This window comes from Lissotriton helveticus, chromosome 8, assembly GCF_964261635.1.
Source record: "Lissotriton helveticus chromosome 8, aLisHel1.1, whole genome shotgun sequence".
Lineage (NCBI taxonomy): Eukaryota > Metazoa > Chordata > Amphibia > Caudata > Salamandridae > Lissotriton > Lissotriton helveticus.
This window is the reverse complement of record NC_136069.1, coordinates 23,053,277-23,072,637: the sequence shown is the minus strand read 5'-3', so window position 1 is coordinate 23,072,637 and position 19,361 is coordinate 23,053,277. Positions and strand designations below refer to the sequence as shown.

General features: G+C 47.5%; 1 protein-coding gene across 46 annotated transcripts in view; it reads right to left on the bottom strand.

Moving 5' to 3' along the window:
• Positions 1–19,361, bottom strand: part of LOC144772242 (uncharacterized) — a 507,669-nt gene that overhangs the window by 415,957 nt on the left and 72,351 nt on the right. For all 46 annotated transcript variants that reach the window (XM_078656424.1, XM_078656425.1, XM_078656418.1 and 43 more), the window contains exons 6-7: positions 15,304–15,396; positions 3,862–3,948 (exon numbers count right to left, since the gene is read on the bottom strand). In XM_078656424.1, the coding sequence (XP_078512550.1) occupies positions 3,862–3,948; positions 15,304–15,396 (180 nt within the window). The remainder of the gene's footprint in view (positions 1–3,861; positions 3,949–15,303; positions 15,397–19,361) is intronic.

Sequence of the window (19,361 nt, the reverse complement as noted above, 5' to 3'; positions counted from 1 at the left end):
ACTTTACAAGCCTAAATGACTAGTACTCTTTTTGAATTTCTAATGCAATTGAACAGGGGACTTAACAAAAGGCCCTAACAGTTCCAATTTAGAAAATGTAGCAAAAATTGCAAAAAACTAAATTCTGAACTAGTGTTAATTGAGGATTTCTTAGTGACGACAGTGGTTAGAGGCGGCAGACCCGGAAGCTGAGATTGGCCGTGGACCAGGGTTTGATTCCCCGCCGGGCCTCGGGCTCAAAAAATTCCACCAACTCGACAATTCTCGCTCCGGTGCCTACTCGACTCACGGGGTCACACTCTGCGACTCTGGGCAATAGCTTGCTTAATCTCCACTACGGCCCCTCGCGGCGGGATGCCTGGCTTTCACCTTGAGGATACCCTGCCGGGGTATCTCACAGGGGTATACCAGGACGGGTTCCCTAAGCAAGCGCTTAGATACCGTGTCGGTGATTTGCGCTATATAAATACATGTACATTTACATTTACAAATGCAACGCTGGAATCTCATGGCAGATCTACGAATGTAAGAAGCTGGCTTTTTATGTAGTAATGCCAATTTGAGGGAACACCATGCAAAAAGTCCAGACGACTCTTAAAGGTTTACAGGGGTTTACTTTAAAAATACCAAGAGCTCTAATTGTGGTAGTGTGAGCAGCTCCGGCTTATCAGAGAGGAGTGTTAAGCATTTGTTGCACACACACAGTCAATAAATGGTACACACTCTCAACAAGCAATCAGAGATTAATTTATACAAATAAAGTAGGTAATTATATAAATTTAGAAAACAAGATCTTTACAATTACTTAAGTACTTTTGTAGATATTGATTTTAGCCGAAAACAGAACGGGGCTGATCTCCAAAAGCCACAAAGGCTTCTGTCTGATGTGGGCTCAATGGCCAGCAACACGTTGAACCGGACAGACGCAGTCTATGCCTGCAGATGCAAGGGGATGGCTTCTCCACCTAAACGGAGATTCTAGCTGGGTGTCGAAGTGCTGGACAGTCCTCCAAATGTTAGGCAGGATGCAGAGCTGCAGGACGAGTCAGGTCTTTGCAAATGTTAAGGAGCAAGCAGCAAGGCAGGGTTTGGTGCCAGTTTCTTGGCAGGTCATTCGTTCTCATGGTGTTGGCTCTTCTCTGTTCTTCTTCAGTTCCCAGGAAGTCGAATCTGGGGATAAGACACCAGAGGGGACCCTTAAATACTCCATTTAGGGCCATATATGGCACTATACAATGGGCTACATGCCATTAGGGTGACTAGGCCCCATATGCTCACTTCCTGTGGGGTGTGGGCATGATCCTGACCCAGAGGTCCCCATCTTCACCAAGAGCTAGATAGTAAAAGCCTTCTTTGGCCGTTAACTTCAGGTAGCTCAAGTTAGGGGAGTGACTAGCCTGTGAGTGAAACAGGCCTCCTGAATATCTATTTTTTTACCTGCTCTGGTGCCAACTAGGCCCCATGGCAGGGGGTGGCGTTCTCCAGGTCTGGAGGAGAAGCAGGGGCTATATTTCAAAGGCGGTAGAGGCTTTGAAACCTCTGGTCATGATGCTAATTCACGAGCCATCTTGCTAGAGGAGGTGAGAGAACCTACTGCCGAAAAGGCACTGTTGCTGACCTCAGAGCGCGGGCTCTCCCGTGCAGGGAATCAGAAATTTCTCTGTGGTGGCAGGCTGAATGACACCAGTCAGCCAACACACTAAGAGACTAGTAAGGTTGGAAGGGACACCGCTGAGGTGCCCTCTGAGAGCATGTCCCAAAAGATCTGATACTGGCACACTACAGATTTATTTAGACAAAGTGTTTGATACCAAACTCCATTATTTTCAGTGAAGCCATTTTGTAGCAGGGTAACTCGTAATGACCAGTGCCCAATACACATCTTTAAAATGGCTTCCGGATCACTTGCCATGCCTAGCAATGGAACTAGGCATCACAAGGGCATATCAGCTTATGCACATGTGCCCTCATATGTAATATACGGGACCTTGACTTAGGGCTTGCATGTTTGCTGTGGGGGTGTCTTAAATATAGTACATGCAGTGTACGTGGGCACTGCTCGCAGGGAGTGGGCAATGTCATGTTTTCGGAATGGCTTGCACCATATCACCCCTCCTGCAATGGCAGTCTGCGTGCAGTTTGTGTGTGGGTCCCTTTGGGTGGTGTAATATATGCTGGGATCATCTTTAGTACCCAAGCCCTGGGTACAATTTACCAGGGTCTTGCAAGGGTGCTAAATTCTTTGCCAATTGAGTTACAATTCACATTAGTGTGTGTTTTCGGGAAAGAGCACAGGCAATCCGTCCTGGTTAGCAGGGACCAAGTGCACTTCCAATCAAAAGCATCAGTACCAGTAAAGGCACAGGGCTACCACCCGTTTTATCGATCTGGGCCTAGTAGTAGCAAAACGCCCGATTACCCAAGCGCTAGAAGTCCGCTCTGGTACCTCACACAATTAACCTGGGACCGGTCCCTGATTAACTGGTCTAGGGCGGAGGGAATTGCTCTGCGTAGACAGGACCTACTTGGTATCCGTAAGTTTCCCCTAGCGTCTTAATGGGATACTATGGTGCTGAAGCTGCAGGATATAGTTACTAGCACAGGGGAGCCTCGAGACGGTATCCAGGCCTGACACTCAACACCCAGACGTGGGTCCTGTGCTCACTACGCCACTGGAGTCCAGCTACCCTGGCTGATGACGGCTAATAGCCAGAAACCGGTCCTAGGATGCTTGTTTCCGCTCCAGGGAAGACATTGCTTGGCAGTTCGGGCTCGACTGTTCCCATGAGGCACAGGGTCAAGACTGATTTGCATATGGCCATGTCTGAACTGGGGTGGCTTGGTGAGCAAAATAACGATGGATTACAACCAGACCTGTGACTGGGGGTGAATGTTTTGCCATTGTGCAACATTCCGTCCATCACCTTGTGTGTTTTGCGGACACCCACCGCTCCCCCTCCGGGGGCACATGGGTAGGCAGGTGCCGCCCCCGGAGAGGTATGGCCCACTTCATAACATCGCTGTCATTGATGCTCTGATAGGGCTGGTCCACTCCGTTATCCCACATTCGGCAGCAGGTCTCACACAACTCCCTTACCCCTCCTTCAATTAAGTTGTTCTCATTTTGGTGAACCCTATGTCCACAGTTTGGCCTAGGCTATACCATGTCCGAAATACCTTAAGACTGGTCAATGGTAAGACTCTCCGGTATTGCTACGCCCTCTATACTCACTTGTTTATACGGTACTGTACTGGATATTGCGGCACTTGAAAGTCTCTATACATGGTATCTATGCCTTGTTCGTGTTGTTTGATTAAAAGATGAAAATGTCATTAAAACGATTTAAACAAAATGTGTTGAAAAGAGAAACTTTCCTGTACGTGACTTTACAGTGGAATACAGACCAGGGAGTGACCATTCCAATGAAGATGGCCTCTCCAGGTTGTTCCCCTTAGATGATGAGAACTACCAGGAACAGAGTTGGCTGCTCATCACCTTTCGTCTGCAGGAGGGCTTTCTAAGGAAAGGCCTCTTTTTGTATGATGACCCCTAAAGTTCTGGACTGAATCTGCTGGTTTTGCGACGCTAACCAGACCTCAGTGCCAGACATTAGAATGAGTCTGTTTGATTGCCTTATACCCAATGGGCATACACTAACTTACTTGCAAGGCACTGGTATTTGGTACCCAGAGTATCCAGGGTCTGTAAGTTCGAGGGTCACACCCAGGGATTGCAGCACTTTGTGCCACCGTGAGTGTGTCCAAGGTAACACATGGCTCCCACTGCAAGGGCAGTTTTAAACTGCCAACTCAACTATGCCATTTAAAACAATAACAAAGCTCAAATTAAGCACTGCCTACCTGTCATCTCAGAGTCCGGATGGGCCAAGGCACAATCTTCTTCCTCCTCTTTGACATTGGTTGTTAAAGGTGTTATTCCAATCAATCCTGTCAACAACATATAAAGATGACTTAGAAATTAGTATGCTCATCTAGCGCATGCCAGGAACCCCTAAGAAACGGCAGGGAGGAGGGAGGGTAGACATAACATCCTTGTCAAGTCTGTCACAGACAGACACACACAGACACACACACAGACACACACACACAGACACACACACAGACACACACACAGACACACACACAGACACACACACAGACACACACACAGACACAGACAGACAGACAGACAGACAGACACACACACACACAGACACACACACACACACAGACAGACACACACACACACACACACACACACAGACACACACACACACACACACAGACAGACAGACAGACAGACAGACACACACACACACACACACAGACAGACAGACACACACACACACACACACACAGACAGACACACACACAGACACACACACACACACAGACACACACACACACAGACAGACACACACACACACAGACACACACACACACAGAGACACACACACACAGACAGACACACACACACACACAGACATACACACACAGACACACAGACAGACAGACAGACAGACAGACAGACAGACAGACAGACACACAGACAGACACAGACAGACACAGACAGACACAGACAGACACAGACAGACAGACAGACAGACAGACAGACAGACAGACACACACAGACACACACACAGACACACACACACACACAGACACACACACAGACACACACACAGACACACACACAGACAGACAGACAGACACACAGACAGACAGACAGACAGAGACACACAGACAGACACACACAGACAGGCACACACAGACAGGCACACACAGACAGGCACACACAGACAGGCACACACAGACAGGCACACACAGACAGGCACACACAGAGACAGACACACTACATTGTGAAGAATGAAAAGAACAGTTGACTGTTGAATGTCAGCCGTTAGGGGAGACCTAGAGGGTTTATTACATCATCATCATCATCATCAGTCAACCAGGAACATTTTCTCAGCGGTTAAACAAGACAATGGGTAGACGGCCCCTTTAGGGTCTTAAATGCTGAGGCTGGATCCAATCAAAGCCCTCTCACCGCACCTTGGATTCTCCCATTGGCAGACTTATCTCATTTACATGGCTACCCTCTGAAGTGTGCTCATGGGTTTGCTTCCAATGTAATCCCTGCTGACACAGGGCATCCTTGGATTGCCGGGACTGTCCACCTTGCTGTAGTCCTTTTGCTTACTGTTGCCACTTTTTTTGGGCAGCCCAAGAGAAACAAAACGGAAATGTTACTTAACTGGGATACGAATTCTATTCCAGGGGAATCCTCGTCATTGTCATAAGCACTGAATAATCCTGCCCAAGCGTGGGCTCCCGAAGCAATTTACAAAAGGATATATATATTCACAGGAAAATAACAAAGGTTAAAGGGACGTTGTAGTTAGGGGAGGATGGCAGTTAAAATGTACCATTTTAAACCTACAAAACCACTGAAATTCACCAGATGTAGTTGTCTCAAGTAACTAGCTCGCGACCCAGCCATACCCAGTATTGTCATCAATGATGTCATTACAGATGTTGCAGTCATGTTATCAATGATTATTTATGGCGCTATGGGTGGAAAATGCCATGGTTCACGCCACAGGGTCAGGACCCAGTCCTGTAAATGGCACATCTCTCCCAATTGGCTGCACCAAAGAACCACTACATCTGCGAGAATGACTGAGGCTGGAGAGAGGTCTGCACCTTCATTGGTCTGTAAAGATAGGAAACTATCTCCAAAGAAATATTCAAGATCAATAAGGAGATTTCCTCCTTGGCAGCGTCTGCTACCCCAATGGAAGGCTCCGTGGAATCATGTGACCGCATTGCAGTTTTTTTTTTCAGAGAAAGTGGAGAAAATGTATTCTTCCTTTCCTGGAGCTGTATAAACGGGTGCAGAATTTGTTTAACGGATCGGAGGAGCTGGGGAAAGCCAGAGGCTGGATAGTTTCATCATCCCACCCCCCCCCCCCCGAATCGCTTTGCAGGATCTGTCTAACTATTAAGTCTGGCTCGCCTAGAGACCCAGCCTCACCTAAATTGCTTTATGAGAGTATTGCTACTCTTGAGCCATACATCAGGCATCTTCTAGGTATATCATTTAGTATGCATATGGTGCCTGCTAGCTGGATAAAGGCTGTCGTTCTTCCACTTCAGAAGAAACCCAATATCAGGCCTGACAAATTGGAAAATCTTCGCCCTATCTCGCTGCTACTGTATTTGGCAAAAGTGGTGGAGAAGGTAGTAAATTTACAGCTTATGGCATATGTGGAAGAAGCGGATCTCCTGCACCCCACTCAATTTGGATTTCGGTTACTACACTCTACGGAGTCAGCTCTACTAATGGCCACGGAGGCCATTAGACAGGGCGCAGATGAGGGGCAAACTATGGCTCTCATTCTCCTGGACCTGAGCGCCGCTTTTGACACTGTGGCTCATTACACCTTGCTACAGTGTCTGAATAAGGGCGGTGTCTCAGGTTCGGCTCTAAAATGGAATGCAGTTTTCAAGTCAGACAGGGCGCCCACTACTCCAAAGCTATTAAATTGGATCAGGGTGTGCCTCAGGGCTCTGCCCTGAGCCCCACCCTATTTAATCTATATGTATCTCCAGTGGCGAAAATAGTGGAGGGCTTTGGTATCAGGATTGTGTCATATGCCGATGACACGCAACTGGTAATCTCGCTATCACGGGCACCGGATCTGGCGGCTTCCAATTTCAGGGCATGCATGCTGGAGCTTGCCTTTTGGATGGCAAACAACTGCCTGAAACTTAATGGAAGCAAGACAGAGGTGCTTGTGGTAGGAGGGGATCCGTCAGTGTGGTCATCGGCATGGTAGCAGTCTAGCTTAGGTCCCGCCCCTATACCGTGCTCCCAGGCGAAAAACCTGGGTGTATGGGTGGACTCTGATCTCACATTTGAACCTTATATCAGACGTGTAGTGGGGACCTGCTTTGGTATCCTGAAGGGCCTACGCAAAACCATGGACCTCCTCCCAATAGTGGCCAGGAAGACGCTAGTGCATGCACTTGTTACTTCACGCTTAGATTATGGTAACATACTATATTTGGATGCCACTGTTAAAAGTCTAAACCGACTTCCGGCCATGAAAAATGCGGCGGCACGGTTGGTCCTCATGCAACCGAGAAGGGCCGCCTCTAAAAGGGCCTTGAAAACTCTACACTGGCTCCCAGTTAGGAAGAGAATTATGTTCAAGGCCCTCTGTACATGCCACCGCATCATCCAGGGCATCGGTCCTGCGTACTTGCAGAGTCTTATTACCCTCTATAGGCCCGCACGGTCCCTTAGATCAAGTGGGACTGGCTTGTTGCTTGTCCCTAACGTCAAGAGGGCCAGGATGGGTGGTAGATCTTTCCGGCTCTTGGCAGCCAAGTGCTGGAACAAACTCCCTCTGGAGCTTCGGCTGGAACCGTCTGAGATTAGGTTTAGAAGAGAGCTTAAAACATACTTGTTCCTTCATTAAGACCTGCGCGTCACTGGTCTGGGCTTTGGGGATCTGTTTCTCCCACTTACTCCAGCGCGGGGACACGCCGCCTGGCGTAACCAGGCGCTTTATAAATCTCCTTATTTTATTAGATATCCCGAATAATAATTCCAAAATCCACTGAACGTTTTAAAGCATCATGTGCTGTATTTATTAGTAGTTTCCAAACTGCAACCAATACTTGTTTGGCACGAAGGCCAGCAGGCCAAGGTTTTTTCAAGGCCAAAATCTTGTTTGTGGTCATTCAATGAATAGGCTCAGTTTCTCAGATTCATCTCTGCGGTCCTAAAAGTTAACCTTTAGGACCGCAGAGAGGATTTTAAGAAACCAAGCTTATTCAATGCTTTTAAAAGTTCAGTGGATTTTGGAATTATTATCCTGGATATCTTTACAGACCAATTAAGGCACAGACCTCTCTCCAACCTCAATCATGGTATCAATGATGTCATAGAACATATCATAAGTGATGTATTATGAGAGGCAATTCGCAGATAATTGCGAGTGCACGCGTAATAGTTACTTTAGGGCCCGAGTTACAGTGACTTGAGAGAACTATAACTGGTGACTTTCAGTGGCTTGGTTTAAAACTGTAGGCTTTAACTGACATTCTCACCTAACTGAAACGTTCCTGTAACTTTTGCTTTTTTGAGTGAATTTCTAAAGTTAAAAAAAAAAAATACAAAGTAAGATATCATTACCATACCGAATTAGAACATCACATTAACCGTTGTTATTTGCCATAAATTTCTAGTTTTTTTTTATACAAAGTATTATTTTAGTACAAAATATAATGCAAACACTACCTGTGTGTGGTTGGCCGCAGGCAGCCAGTCCAGGAGAAACCAAGGAACAAAGGCGACTCCCACGCGACACCCGCAGAATCGCGAAAACAAACCCAAATTTTATTAGATTTAGATCAAGGGGTGGTCCCTCTGGGACCCCACATGGCCCAGTGGGTCAGGGCACTCTACCCGGTTTACTTCTTTAATTTTTATATTTTTAGGACACAGGGACTGAGGCCCTTTGTCATAAAATGGCGGGCGCAATAGAACTCTTCATATTGCTACCAGCCAGTCAGAGTGCAAGCTCCCACAGGACTTGTGGTAGCCTCTCACTCCCGCACGAGAAGACAAGAAAAAAAAGTAAACCTCCTCAACCAATAAGATGGCTCAATTTTAAAATTAGCTGGGCTCTTGCAAACCCAAACGTCTGGATATGCAAAGTGAAGCCATTATGCAGCTGGTAACTCCTAATGACCAGTGCCCAGTACATATCTTTAAAATGGCTTCCGGATGACTTGCAATGGAACTAGGCATCAAAAGGGCATAACTGCTCATGCAGATGTGCCCTTATATGAAATGTAATGCACCCTGCCTTAGGGATCTAAGGCCTGCTGTAGGTGTGACAAACATAGTACATGCAGTGTACATGGGCATTGCGCGCAGGGAGTGGGCAATGTCGTGTTTTCGGAATGGCTTGCACCATTTCACCCATCCTGCAATGGCAGTCTGCGTGCAGTTTGTGGGTGGGTCCCTTTGGGTGGCTTAATATATACTGCCGTCCTTAAGAACCCTCTTTAGTACTCATGCTGTGGGCTACAAGGGGTACCATTTACCAGGGTCTTACAAGGGTGCTAAAGTCCTTTCCAATTGAGTTACAATTAACATTTGTCTGTGTTTTAGGGAAAGAGCACAGGAAATGCGTCCTGGTTAACAGGCCCCAAGTGCTTTTCCGATCAAAAGCATCAGTACCAAAAGTGGGGGTGCCCATGTCGAAAAGAGGCACTTTCCTATACGTGACTGTACAGTGGAATCCAGAACAGGGAGTGACCATTCCAATGCAGACGGCCTGACCACTGTGGGAAGCAAGATGGCGGCCACCTGAGGCCATTGTAGCGAACCTGCCAGAGAATACTGTGAAAATGGATCTGGAGTGATGGGATAACAGATTTTTTAATATGAACGGATATAGCGTTTCGCGCAATATGGTATGGGATGCGTTTAAGGCAGGGCTGAGATGGTTAGCTTTGTCGCGCACAAAAGACAGCAACAGGAGTAGAAGAGTAAGCAGTTGCGAGACAAGCTCCAGGACTTAGAAGGAGAACATCTCCCTGAAATATTGCGGGGGGAAGTGGCTACTATGCAGCTAGATATCACAGGGACAAAAGCGGAGATAGGTACATATTATTCCCAGAAAGCAGCAGCAGAGTATCAGACTCACAGGGCTGAGAGGTATGAGTTTGGGGAAACAGTAGGGAGATTTCTTGCTCTAAAGACGAGACAAAAAGAGGCAAAAAGTCAGATATCTTCAATAACAAGAGGGGGGATTACATATACAGATCCGGCAGATGTGGTTACTGTGTTTCATAATTTTATCAAGATGTCTACACAGAGGAGGAACAGGCCCTCTGGGAAATATGCAGGGCAGGTTTCAATATGAAGAGGGTAGGAGGCTGGGTAGGGACGAAAGTGACAAGCTGGAATCCGATTTGGTATAAGAGGAGGTGCAAATAGCAATACAGCAGCTGGCCTCGGGAAAGGCAGTGGGCTTGTATAAGATTCTGCTGGAATTTTATAACATTTTTCAAGCGGAGCTGGCTCCCTTATTGCTTGATTTATTTTTGGGGGTGCAATACCCTGGATGTCCACTGGACTCTTGAAGGGGCACTAATATTGTTATCTTTCCAAAGAAAGATAAGCCACCTGTGAGAAAGTGCCATCGTTCTTGCATGGTATGCCCCCACTTTTTGCTGAATGGCTGATGTACTTTGACGGGAGAGTGCCCTGGGCTCCTGCTAACCAGGTACCCAGGGCCTGTGTTCCTTCCCTAAAACGGTGTTGAAACCTAAACCCAATTGGCATCTCTGGCCACAGGTCAGCCCCTGGTAAGGGCACTGTGACCAGAGAAGACCCCTAAGGGCTGCAGCACTTATTGTGCCACCCTTAGGGGCCCTGTATCTTGACACACGCACACTGCCTTTGCAGGCTGAGTGACTTGGTGCAGAACTAAACAGAGAGTTGACATGGCACACATCCCTGTGTGCCATGCCCACAAACCCACTGCCCTGGCATACCTCAGTCACCCCTCTATCTGGGTGCACTATGCCAGTGGTGTGGGCACAGGTACATGAGCCCTGTGTCCCTACAGTACCCAGGGCCATTCCTGGGCACTGTAAGTGCAGTGATGCCATTAAGAGTATATGGTGCTGGGGGATTGTCATTACAAACTCCACAGCACCATAATGGCTACACTGAAGATTGACAAGTTTGATATCAAACTTCTCAGTACATTAATCCCGCACTGATGCCAGTGTCGGATTTAATGTAAAATGCACTACAGAGGGCATCTTGGAGTTGCCCCTGAACCTAACCTACAATCCACGTCTGGACTGAGAGGCTGCCACACAGCAGACATGTTGCTGGACCCCTGGGTGGAGAGCCCCCCCGCTCTCCTGGGCCTGCAACAATGCACATCCTGGGCAAGGTGCTAGGTCTCCTCCCCCAGGATGGGAAGGGGGAAGCTTCAAAGGCCTGCTGCCTTTGTGAGCTTCTCCAGGCCACTTGCTGTACTCAACAACTGGCCCCCAACGGTGCTGACCCCCACTCTGGCGGGAAACCATACGTGAGGAAAGGGGGGGTGCCAGCCTGTGCCAACTCCACCCCTCAGGTGGGAGAGGCGAGGTGAAGCACAACTCCGAACTCCGGCCATCATGAGGATGGGGAGCCCTGCCTAATCAGAGATAGGCTGCTGCTCCCCGCCCACAGGAGAGGAGCAGGATAGGGGGTGTACCTATTGGTCCCTGCCCTTACCCTACCTGTAACGCCCCTAAATTTAGTATTTAGGGGCACCCTGAACCTACATTCCTCAGATCCCGATCCGAAAACAAGAAAGAAGATCAAGACGAAGAAGGCCTGCCGTGCAGCTGCTAACAAGAGGACAACACCAACTCACTTGGCCCCAGCCCTACAGGCCTGTTGATCCTTGAATCTGCTCCTGCTAAATCCCGGCGTCTCCTGCAGACAGCAACCTTGAAAACCCCGGAGGACCGGACTGCCTTGAACCTCTTAAAGACTGGGACTCCCATGAGCAGTGGTTCGGCTCAAACAGCAATACCCCTGGTGCCAGCCAGGAACCGCAAATCCAGCCCAGCTTGTGCCCAAGTGGACAAAGACCCTGAGGACATCCCCCCGGCGATTGTGACCTGAAATCAAGTGCCCAAGGACCCTCCTCAACGACCCAAATGATGCCTGCAGTCTCACAACAGGAGATCCTTCCAATCGCGACCAGCAGATAGTAAGATTTCCCGACATCAAAAGACACCCCTGCACCTGGTGCCCCACGGCCCCCTGTGCCCAACTCCTGGGTGCCTACCTATCCTCCAAGATCCCAACTTACCCCTCGGAGTGTTGGTCGCTCCTCAAGAATCTCCGTCCCGAGCCTGAGGCCTTTGTTCATATTCCAAGGCTCCCATTGAATAACATTGAGCGCCCGACCTCTCAAAAGCACCCTGCAACCAAACGCCCGAGTGCCCCTGGCCGTGCAACCTTTGTCCTAACCTACTCCCCCATTTGCCCTGAGCAAGTGACCAGGAGCCAGCTCCCACAGCCGCGTGGCCTGCTAGCCAGCAGCCACCAACTGAAGGCCCCCTGCCTCTCATTGGATAATATTGGGCCTAACTACCTCTGCACCCGGCTGCCCCTGTGCCGCTGAGGGTGTACCACTTGTACCTACCTGACCACCGAGTCTTTGCCCATAACCTTAACTCTGGCAGTCTAGTAGTTACCCAAAAGCCGATGACTCACTTTTCTTGTATAGGGTAACGTTGACTGGTTTCACTTGGTAATTCTGCTAAATGTGGAGTTTTGGAACTTTAAAATATTCATCTAAAATCTGCCGAACAACGAATTCCGATTTATTCACCTGTTATCAGGAGAGAACCCAGTACTGCATCTTTTAGCCCAGCACTAACCCTGAAAAGTAATTTTAAACATACGTACCAGTAACTTGAATCTTCCATAGGAATCCATTGTCTGCTTTTTTTTCACCAGAAAAGTTTGGCGATTTTCACAAACAACAAATATTCCTTAAAAATTGCCTGTATGACAAACGCATTCTTTCAACTGTTTACAGGAGATGCACCAGTGCTGGATCCAAGATCCACCACTGAGTAAAAAAAAGTCATGATAACACTACTTACCTGCTAAGTGAATTTCCTCCCATAGGATAACATTGGTGATTATGTTTGAAAAAGTGTCAACTTTTAAAATACAATAATAATCCTTAAAAATCACTAATATTACCAAAACGCTTTTACTTAACCGTTTACAGGAAATTTCCCAGGCTTGAACCTAGGATCCAGTTCTGTGGTTAGAAAAGTAATCCATAAAGTAACTAATTGCATTTAACCAGAAATTCCCAATGAGCTCAATGTTGCATTGTGTTGCCTATTGCAACAACTAACTATTGTAATCAAAAAGTTTATTGCCTGTTTGAAAAGTATTTAACTAAAGTAACTCATTCTGAGAAAGTATATTTTGATACCTTGTTGGTTCTGAAATAAAACAACTATATATTTTGATACAAAACAATTGGCCTAGAGTTCAGTTGTTGAGTGTGTGAGACCATTTGTTGACTGAGTGTGTACAACAAATGCTTTACACTGTCCTCCGATACTGCCTTACTGCTCGACCAAGCTACCACTTTAGAGAGTACGGTTATATCTAACTTTAGCCTCTGCCAAACCTCTGGGGACTGTGGACTCTGTGCACACTGTACCTTACTTTGGCCCAGTATATACAGAGCCACTTTCTTACATTCTGTGTAAGCGTGGGACGGTAGCAAGGGTGCTTGGCGGAGCGAAGCTGGCGATTCGGGGTGTCAAAGGTGAGAAGTTTGTTGAGGTATGCTGGTTCAGCTTGTGGAGTGCTTTGTGAGCGTGGGTGAGGAGCTTGAAGGTGATCCCCTTGTTGACTGGGAGTGGGTGGGGGCCGTGACGAGCTGTTTGAGTCTGAGGTTGGCGAGCAGAGCGATGGAGTTGCTGTCGTCGGCTTTCTCGAGGTGGAAATTCAGGTCTACGAGGAGGATGTAGTCTGTAGAAACAAGGGCGTGTCGACTATGTCGGAGATGGCGTCGATGAACTGTGGTCGGGGCCCCGGGGGGGGGAGGGTCTGTAAATGAGTGTTGCTCTTAGGATGTGTTTGGGGGTCGATGTGGATCTGGTGCACGTGTTGGTTGGTGACTGTGACCTCCCTTAAGGGCATTTTCTGGGAACGAATAGTGCCCCTGTGGCAACCAGAACTAGGTCCGGATTAGAGTAGAGGATGAAAGAAGGACTGCCCTGCTGCACCAAGGACATAGCGTGAGTCACTGGAGTGCCGCTAGGTTGCCCAGAGGGAAACTTACTGCCAAAAGAAGAAAAGCATTGAACGCGCTGTAACCGGTGACTTGTAGCCCAGTGGCAAATGGGCTTCTGCCAAGCTCAGGAGGACTTCGAGGCGTATCATCCACTGTGTCCAGGAGCGCCTCACTAAGCTAGCGGACCGAGGAGTAGCCCAAGAAGACCCCAGTCAACCGCACAGCATCTTCAGCATCGTCAGCATCCTGTATGTATCGTTCGAATCAGGACCACTCCATCAAAGTCAATGGCGAGGAGCCACGGACACTGGAAACTAGGCTGAATATTGCTTTTCTAGGAGAGGTAACCTTTTCTGTGGACCTTGCATGTCCCCGGACTGGCACGCTGCTGGAGCTGGTCACCTAACATAACAACAAGCAACCACACTGACACTTAGTCAAGTGTTTCTTGAAAAGGTTTTCAAGTGTCAAATTCATTGAATTTGCTAATGTTTGTCTGTGGTTAAGTGAAAACCTCTCATTTACTATACCTTATAAATTCTATATCTCCGGAACCCTGCAGTGAATCTTTTTAGTTTTGTAGACTAGTTTATTTATTCGGTAATTTTCTTTGCGCTGTTCAAATGTTTTAAACATGTTCCATTGTGTAAGTCTGCCCGCTCAGAGAACAGCTAGCGAGGGTTGAGCTAAGGACTAATAAACGAAATCGGACTGGTCCTAAAGGGGTTGATAGTGTATTACGCAAGTAAGATTTATTGTACAGTTAATAAAAACTCACAGTATAAAACATACAAATGTGTAAAGAAAAGCAATCAAGGTTGCAGTTAAAATACAAAAAGCAAGTGGGCTTGCTTGTTGAGATCATAAAAAGTTAAATGTGTATTGTTCGAAACCATAGGGATTAAGGAAACAAGGTGCTCCAAGGGGCTTAGCTCAGCATTGAGTTGGCTAGTGCTTAGTGTGAGCCAGATGTCTGGTCCTAAAGGGGTTGATAGTGTATTACGTGGTTTGGTCACACAATCACGCCATAAAATAACCCTCATTTCCTCACAGATGTCGTCAAGAATGTTATTTGTTACGACCAAGCCTCACAGCTATGCGGGTGATTCACAAATCCTTTAGGGATGCGAGTAAAACCATGTTGCATTATTTTCTGCCCTGTAATGAGACAGAACATCACGAGCAGTATTGCGTATTGAGGCATGAAGATAATGGGAACGATGGAATTGAGCTATACTGGCAGACACATTACTCCAACTGGCTTCCATGCATAACCCACTAGGAAACAGAAGACGAAAGGGGAGAAGGAAAAATGACAACACAAAACAGTGAATGCCTCATAGACAAGCATAGTGCGATACACAATAGTTACACAACAAATACTCTCCTTTTGGATTGGAAGAGGGTCACTCCAGTGTCTTGTCAGGGAGCACCATTAACTCACCTTCAAAGTTAGGCGTCCGAGAGTACTGATGGTCCACGGTACAATCATCCTCCGTTTTGACGTTGGTTGACAAAGCGGTTATTTCAGTCCCACCTGTCAAAAACATATAAAGATTACTTAGAAATAAGTATGCTCCTCTAGCGCATGCCAGGGACCCATAAGAAAATGGCAGGGAGGAGGGAAGGTAGACATAACCTCCCTCCACCTGTGTCTCTCTCCCCATTTCTCCTCCCCCCCTCTCTCTCTCTCTCTCTCTCTCTTCCCCTCCCTCCATCTCTCTCCGTCACTCTCAGTCTTTCTTAGTCTCAGTCTCTCACCGGCTCAGTCTCTGTACGTCTCAGTCTCTGTACGTCTCAGTCTCTGTACGTCTCAGTCTCTGTACGTCTCAGTCTCTGTACGTCTCAGTCTCTGTACGTCTCAGTCTCTGTACGTCTCAGTCTCTGTACGTCTCAGTCTCTGTACGTCTCAGTCTCTGTACGTCTCAGTCTCTGTACGTCTCAGTCTCTGTACGTCTCAGTCTCTGTACGTCTCAGTCTCTGTACGTCTCAGGCTCTGACTCGCTCTCAGGGTCCGTCGGTCTCTCTCTCTCTATGTAGCTGTCTGCGTGTATCTCTCTCTCTGCCTGTCTCTCTCTTTCTCTCTCTCTGCCTGTGTGTGTGTCTCTCTCTGCCTGTGTGCGTCTCTTTCTGTCTCTCTCTCTCTCTCTCTCTCTGTGCGACTCTCTTTGTTTCTCTCTCTGTCTGTCGTTCTGCCTCTATGTGTGTCTCTCTGTGGCTCCGTCTGGGTCTGTCTCCCTCTGTGTCCGTCTGTCTCCCTCTGTGTCCGTCTGTCTCCCTCTGTGTCCGTCTGTCTCCCTCTGTGTCCGTCTGTCTCCCTCTGTGTCCGTCCGTCTCCCTCTGTGTCCGTCCGTCTCCCTCTGTGTCCGTCCGTCTCCCTCTGTGTCTGTCCGTCTCCCTCTGTGTCTGTCCGTCTCCCTCTGTGTCTGTCCGTCTCCCTCTCTCTCTCTGTCTGTCCGTCTCTCTCTCTCTCTGTGTCCGTCCGTCTCTCTCTCTCTGTGTCCGTCTCTCTCTGTCCGTCTCTCTCTCTCACTCTGTCTGTCTCTCTCTCTCTCTCTGTCCGTCTCTCTCTCTCTGTCTCGTTCGGTCTGTCGGTCTACTTGTCTCGGTCGGTCGGTCGATCTGCCTCTCTCTCTCTCTCTCTGTCCGTCTCTCTCTCTCTGTCGGTCTGTCGGTCTACTTGTCTAGGTCAGTCGGTCAATCTTTCTCTCTCTCTCTGTGTCCCGCTCTCTGTGTCCGTCTCTCTCTCTCTGTCTCGGTCGGTCTACTTGTCTCGGTCTGCCTGTCTGTCTGTCTCGGTCTGCCTGTCTGTCTGTCTCGGTCTGCCTGTCTGTCTGTCTCGGTCTGCCTGTCTGTCTGTCTCGGTCTGCCTGTCTCGGTCTGTCTGTCTGTCTGTCTCGGTCTGCCTGCCTGTCTGTCTCGGTCTGCCTGCCTGTCTGTCTCGGTCTGCCTGTCTGTCTGTCTCGGTCTGCCTGTCTGTCTGTCTCGGTCTGCCTGTCTGTCTGTCTCGGTCTGCCTGTCTGTCTGTCTCGGTCGGCCTGTCTGTCTGTCTCGGTCTGCCTGTCTGTCTGTCTCGGTCTGCCTGCCTGTCTGTCTCGGTCTGCCTGCCTGTCTGTCTGTCTCGGTCTGCCTGCCTGTCTGTCTCGGTCTGCCTGTCTGTCTGTCTCGGTCTGCCTGTCTGTCTGTCTCGGTCTGCCTGTCTGTCTGTCTCGGTCTGCCTGTCTGTCTGTCTGTCTCTGTCGGCCTGTCTGTCTGTCTCGGTCGGCCTGTCTGTCTCGGTCTGTCTCTGTGTGTCTGTTTCTCTGTCTCTCTCTCTCCGTCTCTGTCTCCCTCCATCTCGCCCAGTCTCCGTCGCTCAGTCTGTTTCTCTGAGTCTCGGTCTGTCTTTCGGTCTGTCTCTGTCTCTCTCGGTGTCTGTCTCTCTAAGAAATAATCTTTTCATTTGTTACCTCGAAATCAGAACCTGCAGAAGTAGATAATAAATGAAATAGGTAGAGTCCTCCGACCATACCAGGCAAAACTGTTTGATGCAATACTCTATACTTTCAAAGAGATACTATTGCATTCTTGTAGGTTCTGATCTTGGTGTAAAGCATTGAATGTTTGTAGCTCTCCTTGACCGGAAACACGTGTGCTTTGCATTCTCTTTTCACTGTAATTGCTTTGTATCGAACACTACTCAATTATGTATGATTGTTTTAGGGTTCAATGGATAAGACACTATTCCAACTCCAGTGAGTGTTGCGAATAGGGCTATAGTTAGTAGCTAGGCTCTTGATCTCGGCTTCTCAGAGATCTTTTGTGACTTACGAATTTCTGGAGGGCGAGCCTATGCCTTTTTTTCCCTCTACCTCCCTTCCATTTTTGTTAAACTATTATTTGAGCCCACCAAGTTGATCTGGAAAGCCACAGACATGCAATGTTCAAACACACAGGATTTTAACTTTGACCTTAGTCGTATTAACCCTCTACCTTTTCTTTTTTTTTTTTTTTTTTTTTTTAAGAGTACCAAATAGCTACTTACTAGATTTCCTCAAATGGTTCCGATTGATAACTAAGTCGTAATTTTTTTCCCCCTTTCAGGCTTCAAAAGTTGCCCTTGATCTTTGCCTGAATTCAGCTGAAAACCTTTGCTAGTTTCAGATCAGATTTACACTTGGGGCAGGTTAGTGCCCACCTGTGAGCGGGCACTGTAGTTTTGGAACATGACATGGGATGCTAGATAAGATCAGTTAAAAGATTAACATCTATGTTAAAGACTGAGAGGGGGGACAAGCCATGTAGCAGGCTGTGCAGCTCTTGGGGCAAAGAACGCCTGCAGAAACGTGCTGTTCTGCCAAGCAGAGAGGCCTGGGGCCATTGTCTGGCCCATTTTGACACCCCGCCACCTCCTTCAGTCTATGGCTCAGGATCTCATGGTCAAGGGTGTAAAATGTGGCAGTGAGGTCAAGTAACATTAAAAAGGTTTTATACACAATATATCCTGAGCAGAACTGAATCGTGTACAAAACAGCAATTGAGTCAAATAACATATTCCAAACTCGGTATCAGTCTAAAAGCGATGTTTGGAATCACTGACAACGTACGAGTGTAGACGCCACACTCGTACGTTGTCCGTGATTTCAAACATCCTGAATTAACGGATGAGGAAGTTGGACCAGCCCTGACGCGGGTCGTGTTCACTAATACTAACCAAGTTGCTACATTTTCGTTGTGACATGTTCAATTTACAACGCTTTTAAATTCTTACACATCATCGCTATAATTAACAAGCCAGCGGTATCATCGGTTTATGAATAAACAGACTGCCCTGAGGAAGTCTAACTGCATAGACTGCTGTAATTAGACGAAACACGTGTTGGCTAGTGATCTGAAGAGATGTTTGAGACTTATAAAGAACATTAAAGAAGAAGACTGATACCGAGTTTGGAATACGTTATTTGACTCAATTGCTGTTTTGTACACGATTCAGTTCTGCTCGGGATATATTGTGTATAAAATTGTATATGTGGTGTTTCACTACATTATTTATGACGCCAGATAGATGTCACTATTATCCCTGGTAGCAGCTCTAATAATTACCTTTGTACTTTCGACATTTGAGCGCAAGTTGGAAACCTTCTATCTATTCGTTTGGTTGTAACATAAAAAAGTTAGCGACTCCCTTCTCTGTAATACCAGGCATTGTTAAAGGCACATTTAGCAGGGTTGTTTCAGTCTGTAGCCGGCCTGCCATCACCTCAGAATATTAAAAGGTGCAGAGTGACTGCCTTTTTTTATTGGTTTTAACAAGGAACAGGGGGTAGTTATCAGCCTCTACATTAAGATGCACCATAATGTTTGTTGGTTTCTTTAGTGGCACCATAATTGCGTCTGTTAGTCACCCAACGACAGGAGGGGTACTATCGTGCCATGTCTCCCTAAACCTTATCCCTACTCAGCAGGAGTACTGTTACTCTACAATACAGTACTACAGTATTATAGGCTTTTTAAGACTTTGAT